Genomic DNA, 13853 nt, shown 5'->3' with positions numbered 1-13853 from the left:
TTTGTGTATGCTTCCTTTGTGATTTATTTTGCCATGTTGTTGTTGGTGGCCAGGCCATGTGGTGGAGGCCATTTTGTGTATACATCCTTTGTGATTTTGCCATGTTGTTGTTGGTGGCCAGGCCATGTGGTGGCGGCCATTTTGTGTATGCTTCCTTTGTGATTTATTTTGCCATGTTGTTGTTGGTGGCCAGGCCATGTGGTGGAGGCCATTTTGTAAAGTTGTCCATGTTGTTGTTGGTGGCCAGGCCCTATGGTGGTGATCTTTTTGTGTATGCTTCCTTTGTGATTTATTTTGCCATGTTGTTGTTGGTGGCCAGGCCATGTGGTGGAGGCCATTTTGTGTATACATCCTTTGTGATTTTGCCATGTTGTTGTTGGTGGCCAGGCCCTATGTCGGCGGCCATTTTGTGTGTCCTTCCTTTGTGCTTTTGCCATAGGCATAGGCCTCCAACCTTGTGGCCTACTCTGGCAGTAGGCCATAGGTACTACTCATAGTGGGGTCATGAAAGTTAATCAACTGTTTTTGTGGTGTACCCTTAATGTGAAAATCATGGATGTCTTGGATTGATATAGAAAATCTTATTTTTATGTGTGGGGTATTTCTGGTTTTGGGTGTGTTTAAACTTTAAATACTCTGTCAATTTCTGCCATTAGGTAACCCTAGGAATACAGCTTGGGTAGTTTTGGTAACTTCGCACAGTGTGAGCACGTGAACTTACATTTTTTGTCTTGTTCGCGCACTCAATGTACTTGCTCGGGAACGCGAACACGACTTTTTATTCCGTTCGCGCTGCCGAACATGCCGATTTAGCATTCTCGCGGACAATATGTCCCGAGTTGCATAAAAGTTTCTCAAAAATGTTGCAGGTCTTTCTTGTGCACCCAAAAAAACAGAATTTGTCATTTGGTTGTTGTTTTGGGAGCCTGGGCAGGGGTTTCTTTGTATGTGTTTTTGCGGTGTTAGGTTTACAACCTCTGTCTTAGCCATGGGCTATTTATTCCTTGCACATTAACCTGTCATGTGCAGCAGGCATCCTCGTTTTTCTGTCCATATTGGTATCTATAGGCCTGCTTGACTTTATTGGTTCTTTCTGGACTTCATGTGGCCTTTGAGCTGTGGTGCTGCTGGACTGGTATTATTAGTCTTCTGTTTTGTCTTTTATACATTGACCTGTGTGTCTTTCAATTGTTCATGTTGCCTTACTGCTTGTTTGACTGATGTTGTTCTGCCTTCTTTACTTGTAGGTGCACAAAAAAGACTGAGGAGGTGCTGGTTGTTTTTTCATCCATCGCTCGTTCTACTGCCAGACGGACGTCCTTCAGTTGTACGCCACGTGTGGTGTGTGACTCATCTGACCAGACATCTCTGCAATTTGTGCTGCTGTGAGATGACTGACATCAGAAGAAGATGGGCCCTAAGAAAGCTACCAGGTCCTCCACCACAAAGAAAGTTGCTGCGAAGAAGGAACAGCAGAAGGAAGTGTCACTTAAGTCTGGTATGGACCCCAAAACCTTTTTTGGCACCCCAAAAGGTACGCCTGCAGCAGCGGGGTCTGGGGTGCAAGCTGGGACCAGCACATCTGCATTAGTGGGGGCAAGCCAGCATCCCAGGGCCAAGCACATGATGAGGGTCGAAGAGGTAGCCAGCCTTCTGCTTGCGAGCAGTGATACTGAGCCAGAACTAAACTTATCGCTGTCTCAAAGTAGTACACAATCCACGCAAGATGGAAGTGCTCAACAACCACCGCCAGCAGTAGATGTTCAACAACCACAACCACCGCCCGCAATAGGAGTTGTTCACCCACAACCACAACCACTTCCCGCAACAGTTGTTGAACAACCACAACCACCGCCCGCAACAGTTGTTGTTGAAAAACCCCAGCCCGCAATAGTACTTCCTCAAGAACAACAACCACCATCTCCGCACCAAATAGTAGTAGTTGTTCCTCCCGAAGTCGGGGCAGTTCAGGAAGTGGAGCCTCCTTCCGAGCAAGAAGAAGAGGAAGCCACTTCTGTAGGTGATCTATTTCCTTTGAATTCACCAAGGGAAAGGAGGGTTAGTGCATCGAGTTCTTCGCAAAGCATCCCTTCCGATGACCTTGATACGGATTGGCAGCCACAACTATCTGCGCATTCAAAGGAGAGACATCCCAAGAAGACCATGCTAGGAAAAAGGAAGTTTCCAGGCAGGCTTGAACTTATGGAGGTCGATGTAGGTGAGCAGGATACTGCTGGTGATAAAGACGGGTCTGACACTGTCATCATCACAAGCGTTATTCCTGGTGCAGAGGATGTAGAGACCAACATTTTCACCCTATCCAGAAATGCTGCAATGACTGATGAGCAGGTACCACGCATAACTCCTACACACTCAACACCCACAGTAACACCAGCTCCAATTTTTTCAACAGCGAAGGCCCGGCAGCATCTGACATCCAGCAGAAGCGCCACTTCAACAGAAGGAGGTAGTGGCAGTACTAGGACTGAGCTGTCCCATAGTGAAATTCCACAATCCTCCAGTCCATCCGGCATTGGCAGTGGGTCCTCCTCTTCCTATGGCAGGAGACAAAAGTTTACCTCCCCAGTGTGGGACTTCTTTACGGTTCACCCAGTTCAGGAGAACATTGCTGTATGCACCATTTGTCATGTCAATGTTAGTCGTGGTAAGCTTGGTACAAACTATGGGACTGGAGGCCAAACGACCCATTTGAAAAAAACACACGTGATCAGGTGGGAGAACCACCTTGCAAGCTTAAAAAATGTTAGCACTCGTGTTGGTGGGGATAGAGTGGTACAAGGTCCACTCATGGTTGACCAGGAGGTAGAAGAAGAGGGAGACGATGACCTTCTATCTAGGAGTGGTACACAATCGACCCCTGTCGCCAGCACTGGAGTGGTAAAGTCCACATCCTCCGCATCTGCAACTTCTCAGTGGCACCAGAGTCAGCTGGAAACACCAAGGAGTGCAAAGTCTGCGATGCAAGGTGGTCCGTCTAGCACAACTCAAAGACATGCAAAGCAGCTTACCATTCCTAGCATGTTAAGGCAGGAGGGAAAGTACGAGCGGAACCACCCAGTAGCACGTTTATACAATGCCAAACTTGCGAAAATGTTAGCACTGGACCTTCTCCCATTTTCATTTGTTGAGGCTGTTGGATTTCTGGAATTAGTGGCAACCCTCTGCCCAAAATGGAACGTTCCCAGTCGCTACTATTTTGCCCGAGTGGCTGTTCCAGCACTACACCACGATGTGCTGGAATTGATTGGGAAAGCCTTACAACAGAGTGTTGTCCATTGTATCCACCTGACAACAGACATGTGGAGCAGTTGCGATGCTACAGATTTCATGTGCATCACCGCACACTGGATCTCTTTTGCAGGTGTTAAAGACAAGTTAACTTCAGGCCTCCGTGACGTTGCTGGAATTTTTAATGATACGCGCAGACATGCAACTATAGCCATGTTTGGTATGGACAAAAGTCATACTGCTGAAAACATTTTGTCTGACTTTAACGACAAGGTCTTTGAATGGCTGAAACCAAGAGGCCTTAAGATTGGTTTTGTTTCCACCGACAATGGCAGTAATGTAGTGAAGGCAATGAGAGAAGGACATTATTTCAGGGTAGCCTGTTTGGCACACTGCATAAACTTAGTCGTGCAAGACTTTCTGAAAAATGAAGCCAAAGTCAGCAACATAATGGCCATCTGCAGAAGAATATGCACGCACTTTAACCATTCTTTCAAAGGACGGAAGCTGCTACGGGTCATTCAGCAAGAGCATAGGTTGCCAGTCAAAGCACTGATCCAGGAGGTCCCAACACGTTGGAACTCAACTTATTTCATGCTTGAGCGTCTCTTTGAGCAGTACATCCCACTGAATGCTTATGTCATGTCAAGAAGATTAGGGGATCCTACTGTTAATCTTAAAGCCCTGACCATTGAGATGTGGCAGTGGGACCTCATTAAATGCATCACAGAGATGCTACAACCCTTTGAGGTCTTCACACGTGCAGTTAGCAGGGAGGACTGTACTATGGGCCAAGCCATCCCATTGTTGTACATGCTTGAGCAACAGGTGAAGGAGGTCTGTCAAACATACGAAGGTGACGAACAAAAAGTTGATGCATATACCTTAGCCAAGGGCTTAGTCAACCGCTTGTGTGAAAATGTAAGGCTCAACAATATTGTGTCAGGTGAACATTACATAACTGCAACAATCTTGGATCCACGGTACAAATTATTTGTCAGCAGTAACGAAGTAATTCCATTTTCAGATGAGGATGTTGACAAGTACAAAACTTCCATAGCTGCGGAAGCTAATGAGTTAGAAACTGAACGGCTGTTACTTAAAGGCCTGCCACTGCCAGCCCAGGCCAGTCCAAGTACTCCTGACGCAAGTTCTTCACAGCGTGAGAGCAGTGCGTCTGCTTTCCAGCAGGCACCAACAGTACCAAAAGCAGCACCTACACGATCTGATTCAGCAGACCCAACCAAAAGCATAACTGCTTTTTTTCTACAGAAAGGGATGGGTAAGTCCGTTGCTGTTGCAAAGGGAAAAGAGGACCAGCAAAGCCGAGCACCAATGAACATTGAGCGGATGGTTCAGGCCTATCTGGATGACACAACAGAGGTGTTCATGGAGCAAAGCCCATTGGTCTATTGGTATGAAAGAAGGAGACAGTGGCCAGTGCTGAGCAGGCTGGCGATAAAGTATCTGGCTTGTCCTGTAGCCAGTGTCTCCTCTGAGCGGGTTTTCAGTGCTGCTGGTGCCATTGTCACATCGAAAAGGACTAGTCTCTCCCCCAAAAGCGTGGAGCGGCTGACAATGATAAAAATGAATCAACGCTTCATACCACCAGACTATCAAGTACGTGAATCACCGCCGGATGAAGAAAGCGAGTGTGAAGAAGACGTCCTCACTACTGGGTTACATGACCTACTTCTGTCTGAACGCACAGAGTTTGAGGACGAGCTCCTCTTCCCTGACAACTAGGACAGGTATATTAAAGGAATGATGCAATGCATTGCATAGGATTGTTTAGCCGACTCTGAGCAAATGTGCATGGAATTAAAGTATACTAGTAGTAACTTCAGACTCACGTGATGGGCAATTTTCCCATGTTATTTAATAATATAAATTATTTATGCACTTGTGACCCTACTACTACAGGTGCAGTCAGTACTTAATTTATCGTTCGTAGTTCATGTTCATGTTGCACAACGTACATTATTTGGTGAAACAGTCCCCCCTCCACCCCCCCAACAAACACAAATGAACTTCAAATGTTTTCTTGTGAAAATATCTTTGTTTTATTTTTATATTTTCATAATGATAATAGAAAAATAAAATATATAACAAATGTAACCCCCTGACCCAGAGCTGTCCCTACCCTCCCCTAACCCCAACCAAATTTCAACCCAAATGTACACCCCAACTCCCACATCCCACCCACCAACAAAAGGATTAAAAAAGGGGCAAAAAACAGGGTCCATTTCAAAGCCGGCGGGCTTTCAGGTGTTTGTCCACCATTATCTTCACACGCTCCTCTAGACCGTCCTCCAGCTTCTTCCGCTCCTCCTCCAACTTCGCTACCCGGCGGAGAATCTTTGCTTTGAAATCACGGCACCTACACTTGCATGCATGTTGTTGTTGTTGTGGGGGGGCCGCCGAAGATGTAACAATGCGGTGGCGGGCGGCTGCCTGACCACGGCGACGTAGTCCTGCAGGCTTGGGGCCCGGGGCATTGGAAGAGGCAGCAGCTGCTGCCGCCGCCTCCTCCTCCTCCTCCTCGGCCTGATCCACCAGCCGGCGGTAGGCCTCTACAATTGCCTGCAGTTTCCGCTGCCGGGCCCGGACTGCCAACTCCTTCCTTGTTGGTTTTTGGGAAGGAGTAACTATAAAGAAAGAAACAGAATTGTTGTAATCCAAACTCCCCGCAAATCAAGAACACAACATTGATTCAACACATAGTGGGCGGCACAGTAGCACTAGCAAGCAAGCTGAGTACCAGAAATTGTGTTGCGTCTATCTTGAACATTCTACAGCCTCTATTAATTTTTTGGACTTTTTGGCACGGCATTATGCCTGCCCTATTAGCATGGGTGTACTTCAACGGTCACACACATTAGAACGAACACCTGTCTTTTTCATATCTCCTTTTGTATTATATACTCTGATTCCGGGAAGGCGGGAACACTCTCAAAGTAACATTAATTAACAGGGGGCAGCTAGTAGCACATGTCTAGTAAAGACTATAATACTTTATACCGCGCAACAAACCTTATTTGGTTTGTGTTTCACCAGCAACGACCCATGCACCCAGTCGTCCCCTCCTTCCCTTGCCTTTGGGTTTGCCCAAAACACCGCTGCTGCTGAGACTATCCACTAACCACCGGTATTGGGTGTGTCTCCCAACCACGCTGGCAGCTGTGTTTTCCCCTTTACATGCTTTAACAACAACCCATGCATCCGACTGCTATCAGCCACTTGCATTACTGTAGTGGTAATGCTTAGCATGCTAATGACAAGTAAAGGTAACATCATATATTTTCCAGTAGAGTACAGTGAGAAAGTTTTCCCCTCCCACCAAGTAATGCAGATCACTATTGAATGTAACTTACCATCGCCCGCCGCTGTTGGCTCCCCCCCCACTGCTGCTGGTGTAGGTGCCTCTGTTCCTCCTGTCCCCGCCGGGATCGCTGAAGCTGCGCCGCTGTCCCCGTCGGCACTGGTCGATGGTAAGGGTTCTGCACCTATAAAAATAAGTACACCTTTTTAGATGGATGCACAGCCCCCTTTGTACTTGTTCACCAAGAATGGAGTTCTTCAAAACAGTTAAGTACAACGTACGTAATCAGTATGAGTCCACATTGCATAGTACAGCAGAGTCACTACACATATTAGCATTCATTGTTATGGTATGGTACCCAAGCTCATCTCATCTGTCCTGCTACTCTAGTCCTTGGAAATTGGAAGTGAACTATGTAACCTTTGTACATCAATGTATCCAGTTTTGCGCATGTTAACTCGCAGCTTGTTGCGCAGTACGAGAAGACGCTCTGGGGCAACACATCATTGTTCAATGCATACACCTGAAGAGGTGGGAAAGTAAAAGGGCCCGTATTTAAGTTTTCTAAGTGGATTGTGGAATAGAGTTTGCTTACAGGTTACAACTTCTTTTTAGCATGGCTGCATAAAACTGGCATAAATGTATTTCATACTGTCTAACGTGCACCACTTTTGTCATTATTTTTCGGCAGGTGAGAAGATTGCCTTCTACGAAGCGGACATTTCCATAGCTTACAAAAAAAGAGGAATATCTGACCAGTATACGTTGGTGAGAGGTCTCCGATAGTTGCCACATTTCCCTATTGTGCACTAGTAGCTGTACAAATGTTGATTACTTTATTATGCCTGTTTTAACTCTGGATTTTTTCTGGTGGGCCCTTCAACGTATTTGACGGAACAACTTAAAAACATTGATGTTACTTACTTACTTCTAACAAAATAAAGCTTTTGAATGACCACTTTGACTCTGAAGTTTATTTTCAGTGTCTGTTGTCTTAGAGACTCACACGAGTGAGTGAGCAAAAGGGGGTTTCTTAGGTAACGGTTTGTGTCCTAAAAGCATTCGGCATCTTGGTATTGGGGTTCAGGAGTGTGAATTGAATAATTGACCAATGACTCAGGCCATATAGGCTGACGTTCAGTGAATTGTGCGTTCCTCAGAGTTCTGTGACTGAGGTGTAAGTAAGGTCCAACCTGCCTATCAGTACCAACAACATCCAATTTTCGTGTGCATAGTTACATAGTTGTGTAATATGTATATAACTCCATAGGAGATAGAAGAATACCCACAAGACTAGTAGTGGTATACTAACGTTTACAAAAATACTAGACAAACATCATTCTGGATGCATACTTGGTTGCTGTCAATTGCCAAAGCACTGCAGACACATTACAGAGGAAAAAACAAGCACTGTTGGACTTACTGGGGACAGCAGCAGGATCCTCAGTAGAGGAGCTCTGTGTAACTGGTGGTTCACCCGCCGACTCGCTCCCTGTATTCTGCTTGCCCCTGGGTTCTGTGGTTCATGTAAAAATTAAAATAATAAACAAAGAGAAAAACATTGAGTGCTGTGAAACATAGACATCATTGCAAATAACACTGCTACAGTGGAACAGAGCCGGAGGCAACAAATCCATGCCAGGGGCCGCAACGCAAATATGTATCCATCCTTAGAGTATTATTAAATTAAGGATATCTATTGGTGCGGTGGCCCCTGAAGTTTGGTGCCCCTGTGCAGTTGCACAGCTTGCACATGCCCCCTAGAGCCGGCCCTGGCTGAGGTAAGAAGAACAAAGTAACGTTAGCATTCTTTGCAAGAAAAGGATTCGATTCATGCAGAAGAGAAGGCCGTGAAAAAAATGCTACAATATGCAAACAACGTACAATTATCCATCCACCGCTATTTCACTGACGGACAAAGGAAGGACAAGACTCTATTAATAGCATTAACTAACTTCAGTTCTCAACAATAAAGAAAATCTCACATCAATAAACAGCAACAGCTAGCGCCAAGTTGAAACAACACGCAAGAGCCAGTGAAGAAGAAGAACACTGTCATACAATGACAGTAGATATACCGGAATACATCGCAAATGTAACTAGGGGCAACAGTCATCGCGTTACTTATTCAGCCAATATTTACAAAGATACAATAACAATATTTATTCAACTATATATATATATATATATATATATATATATATATATATATATATATATATATATATATATGTATATAACTATATATATATATATATATATATACACACTTTATTTTTGGGGTAGCCACTCACCAAGACCCACAACCTCCACACCAAGCAGGTCCAACAGGTCCTGCTCCCGGTCCAAAATGTCGGCCCAGCGGTGGGACAGCTGATGGTGGGTACGCCGGATACCGGAGCAGCGGAAGACTGCACGGCGCACCTTCGCCCACCGCCGGAGACGCTCTTCAATGCGCTGGTAGCCGGAGCCGGGCCTGCCGCCTGCTGCCAAAGTCAAGGGGAGGTGACGTTGGATAAAAAAAAGACCAGGGCGGCCACCTCCTCCTCCCCAAAAAGTTGGCGGGGCGTCACTCCTGCCGGGCGCATTCTGCCGCAAGGCAGCCGGGTTTTTTTAGGCACAGCCGCCTTGCCCTTTGAGCCGCCGATGCTGCTGGCACCCTTCACCATGGTTCTGGGTGGAGGGGAGAAGGAAAGTTGAAGACAAAAAGGTTAGGGGAAGAAAGAAGAAAGATAAAAGAAGGAAGTAATATAAAACAAGAGAAAAGTTGCAAAAAAAGTGGTAAAAGTACAAATAAAATGAGAAATATAAACCTAGGCACAGACAGAAATAGGTAAGAAGTAAAGAAAGTTAGAAAAACTGAGGGAAAAGACCAGGATGGAAGAGATAGGAGTGAGATGCTAAAGTAGGCCCAAAACCATAGCCAGAGTGTGAAATCGAAGATGGCTCTGCCCGTCGCGACCGCCGCGGTAAGTTCGCGCGATATTTGACGCGATCACGCACTTTGGCAGTGCGAACGAGAAGATGAGTTCCCGAACATGTCTAACACAACGCGAACACGTTACTTGTGACCCGGAACCGGAAATAAGGGAACGCAAGCGGGCGGGACAAACCTCATTGAGTAACTTAGCGCGCTAGCTATTGCGAGCATGCAGGCAGCGCCCCGAACACGCGCACCGCGCTCCCGAAGACGAAAAACGGCGCGCGAACGGGTCTAGCAAGCTACTACGCATGTCCGCGGAGCTACGTGTAGCTCGCGGAGTGCAAGTGCGTCTTCGCGTAGCGTCGCGGAGTGCGGCTACGCGAACTACGCCCAGGGTTAATATTTAATCATATATTGCATGCCCAGGCTGGCCACGATTGTGTTCTTTCAAAAATGAGAAGTCTGAAGAGAGGAACACGACCTACAGACGTAGCCAGGCACGTCCGTGCTGACTGTCAGTGTGCTCGGAGAGCTGTATTTATAGGCGTGCTATCTCAGAAAGGCTGTTAAGGCCAATTTGTGTACTATTAAATTTCAAAATAAGATATGCTTCTTTCTGTAACAAGATACGTTCGACATCATGACAAATAGAATTGTCCACTTAAAGTCTTGTTCATTATGCCCCTTTTCCCAGAAATGTTCAACCATGGGAGCTGACATGACCATTTTATCGATTCTAGATCGATGTTGGCTGATTCTGAGGTTGACCTGTTGGCTGGTCTTACCAATATAAATCTTCATACACGGGTACAGTACCCCGTAGACGACATTTTTTGTCTTGCAATTAGAAAAATCTGTGTGTATCCATTTTGTTCCTTGATGGATACATTCTTTGCCTTCAATGGTGTTAGGGCAAGCAACACAATTGCCACATTTGTGGTGGCCCTCAATAGGCTTCAAATTCCATTTCGACAACAAATCGCTCTAAGACTTTGGTATAGCGATGTCGGCCCTGATCAGTTGCTGTCCGATACTTCGATTTTTTTCTAAAAGCAAAAATCGGTTTAGGGAAAGGGCAATTTAAGCCCTCCAAAAGATGCCAATTCTTCAAGACAGCTTGCCGAAGTTTATGTGTGTCAGGGCAAAAGGTTGTAACGCACACAAGCTTGTTTAGCGGTGTGCGTTTTTTAACTTCCAATAGACATTCACGAGGCGTATATCTAGCTCGTTTGAGCAAATGTTTGAGGAGTTTTTTGGGGTAACCTCCTTTTTGGATATTGGAGCAAAAAGCACGGCCATGTGTCTTATAGTCTTGCAAATCTGAACAATTTCTTCTAATTCAAAGCAATTGCCCATAAGGCAAATTTGCTTTAAGGTTTCTCTGATGTGCACTTCTGTGGTGGAGGATTGTGTTCCTATCAGTTGCCTTCTTGTGGAGCGATGTTCTTAACTGACCTTGTTCGCATCTAACCTCCACATCCAGGAAGGACATGTGGCTGGTACTGTATTCAATTGAAAATTGGATGTCTCTATGTCTCGTATAGAGCCAACCATGGAAAGCCATTAACTCGGTCTGGTTCCCCTGCCACAGGAGCCAAACGTCGTCAATGTAACGATGCCACTGTATAATGTTTTGCTTGAAAGGGTTATTGACTTCCACAAATTTCTCCTCGTACTGCGCCATGAAGAGAACCGCCATTTCTGGGGCATAAGGACACCCCATGGTGGTCCCCTTCACTTGCATGAAGAACTCACCATTGAAGGTGAAATAGTTTTTCCTCAATGCTATTTCAGCCAATTCTAAAATGAAGTCAGTTGGAACTCGATGGGGTCGTTCTCTTTTGTCAAGGTATAGCTCCATGACTTCTAGAGCCTCCTCCTGTGGGATTTGATTACAAAGGGATGTAATATCCATGGTGACCATTATTTGTGACTGGGCATCAAAGCACGTACCTTCAACTTTGAGCAGGAAATCTGTCTTGTCTCTCAAGTACGATCGTACTTCTCTAAGGAAAGGTTTCAAGAAAAAATCCACGTATTGTGCGATTGGTTCTAAACAGGAGTCGCACCCCGAAACAATCGGGCGGTTAGGAGGCTCTTGCAGATTCTTATGGATCTTTGGCAAAAGGTAGAGGACTAGAGTCCTAGGAATTTTTTTGAGAAGGTAATCATGTTCTTTATTACCTAAAAATCCATTGTCTTTGCCATATTCTGAAACTTTGGCAATCTGTCCTTGAATGTGTTTAGTTGAATCCTCTGTTAATGCACGATACCAACTGGTATTTTTGACTTGTTTTTCAAGTTCAGCTAGATACATAGGACGGGGCCAGATGACTACTGCGCCACCCTTGTCCGCTTGTTTAATGACAATTGAAGGGTCCTCTTTCAGGGATCGTATTGTCGCCCGTTGTTTTTGGCTCATGTTCTGTTGAGTAAAGTTTTTATTCTTCTCCATCTTACCAATGGAAGAAAGAAGTACCTGTTCGAATGCTAGTACTTGTTTAGGAATGTTATTGTAAGGAACAAACCTAGATTTGTTCCTCAAGCCCGCTGTTTCTGTACTTTCATTGGACGGTGTAGCTGCAAAAAATGCCTTGAGTCTAACCTTACGGCAGAACTCTATTGCCTCCATTTTGAGCTTTGTGTAATCAGTATTCTTGCTAGGTACAAATTTTAGACCTAGGTTGAGTACTGCTTCTTTTTTCAGTCAACATTTTTTTTCAGTCAATGCTTTATATGTTTGTGGAATTTCTGTTTTGTGATGTAGCAATTTTTGTAGGATGTTTGATGTAGACACGTCAGTCGCTATATTTTGTTGATATTATATGTCTTTATGTGCAAAGTGTTGTATAGTTGTGTAAATATTTGATTGTACAATGTGCCTTGATTTTTGCTAATTTAAGAGAAATATTTGAAAAATCAAAAAAAACACTGGCACTAAACAGTTGTGCCGAGGTTAGATATAATAAATGTGTTTCTAACCCTCTAAAAGACTTATTCTAAATAATTGTGGTTTGAGCGAAGTTTTTGGTGTACAAATCATCGGATGAGGCACAGGAAAATAATTATTTACCCAAGATAAATAAGTTGGTTACATTAGTACACCCAGGAGTGCATTGCACTCCTACTTGGGGAAAGGCTATATATTTACCACTATATTGCATGTAGGTGACTATACCATGCGACAGGGCACCCTCTATTGTCTAAGGTAATATTCATCCATTTTTTTAAATCACACCGACTAGTAGTTTTTACATTAAATCCAAATACTTCCAAGCTTGCCAGAAAAGGAACATAAGAACAATAAGTTTAGAAAAGCGTTTGCCGAAGAGCACACGATTTGGCCAAATGGGAGGCCAAGATTAAAAACTCCATCTCCTGGTTCCATATTTCCAACTAGTCCACCAGACCAAAACTGGGGTGTCACTGATTCTGTTGGCAAGACGAAGAGACTGCCCCTCTGAGGAATTGTCACTTTGTTATGGGCTTCCCAGATTTAAAACACAGTGTTTATTTCCATCATAAAGCTGACATTAGATGTCAAATATCCATGGCTAAAGCGTACCTGCTGGACCAAATCCAGTGGAAGAAGGTACTTACTGGACTGTATGCATGGTAGATACTGATATTTACCACTGGTGTTTTCAAAGGTTAAAATAATCTCATTCCATTTAGGTACCAGAGTTCATTTTCTAAACTTGTTGCTCAAAATTTGCAATAGCGAACAGTGAAGGCTTACTCCAGGAGGTGGTAAAGGGATTATAACTTAAATATAGCTTGATTAACTCAATCTCCAGCCAGTTATCTTTTAATATGGCCTGATTTAAAAGGAGGGATTTAGAATATAATCCCCCAAATCCACTATGTGACTCATAGTTCCCCTAATCCCCAAAACACAGCTTCTGATGCCTCTGCACCCGCAATGTGTCTCTACACGTGCAGTGTGTCTTCAAAGGCACAAATTGTCCTGTGAAGTGAAAATGGAAAATTGGTCACCCTACTTGGCCCTCACAGCAATGTCTGGAGACCAAAGTTGCGAGGCCTAGGAAAGGGGACTCTCCTCTTCTGGGCCTTGCAGCACCAGACCATGGATGGGATGCCCAAAGCAGTAAGCCACAGCCAATGGGCCTTGCAGCACTAGACCACAGCTGTGAGGCCAAGGGGATGAGACCAACCTCCGCTGCACCCCACCACTCTGGATCATAGTAGAGTAGTTCAGGGGAGGGAACACCCATTCCCTGGGCTTACAGTGCTACACTATTTCTGCAAGGCACATGTAAGAGGGCTTCCCTATACTGGGTCTCCTCCCCTTGGTCTTGCATCACTAGACCATGATTTCGAGGCCTGATGGACTGGAGG

At 44.9% G+C, this 13853-nt stretch overlaps 1 protein-coding gene across 1 annotated transcript; it reads left to right on the top strand.

The window, feature by feature from the left end:
- The first annotated feature begins 3637 nt into the window (after positions 1 to 3637).
- On the top strand, positions 3638 to 7454 carry LOC144775030 (zinc finger BED domain-containing protein 4-like). Its single transcript, XM_078659208.1, has 2 exons — positions 3638 to 5000; positions 7263 to 7454. The coding sequence occupies exon 1, from the start codon at positions 3700 to 3702 to the stop codon at positions 4993 to 4995; it is 1296 nt and encodes a 431-aa protein (XP_078515334.1). The 5' UTR covers positions 3638 to 3699; the 3' UTR covers positions 4996 to 5000; positions 7263 to 7454.
- Positions 7455 to 13853: the final 6399 nt, after the last annotated feature.

Source organism: Lissotriton helveticus, chromosome 1_1, assembly GCF_964261635.1.
Source record: "Lissotriton helveticus chromosome 1_1, aLisHel1.1, whole genome shotgun sequence".
Taxonomy (NCBI): Eukaryota; Metazoa; Chordata; class Amphibia; order Caudata; family Salamandridae; genus Lissotriton; species Lissotriton helveticus.
The sequence above is the reverse complement of the archived record's forward strand: the minus strand, read 5'-3'. Positions and strand labels throughout refer to the sequence as shown.

Coding starts and splice junctions, on each gene's coding strand:
- LOC144775030 (XM_078659208.1), top strand. CDS start 3,700: ATGGCCATCTGCAGAAGAATATGCACGCACTTTAACCATTCTTTCAAA.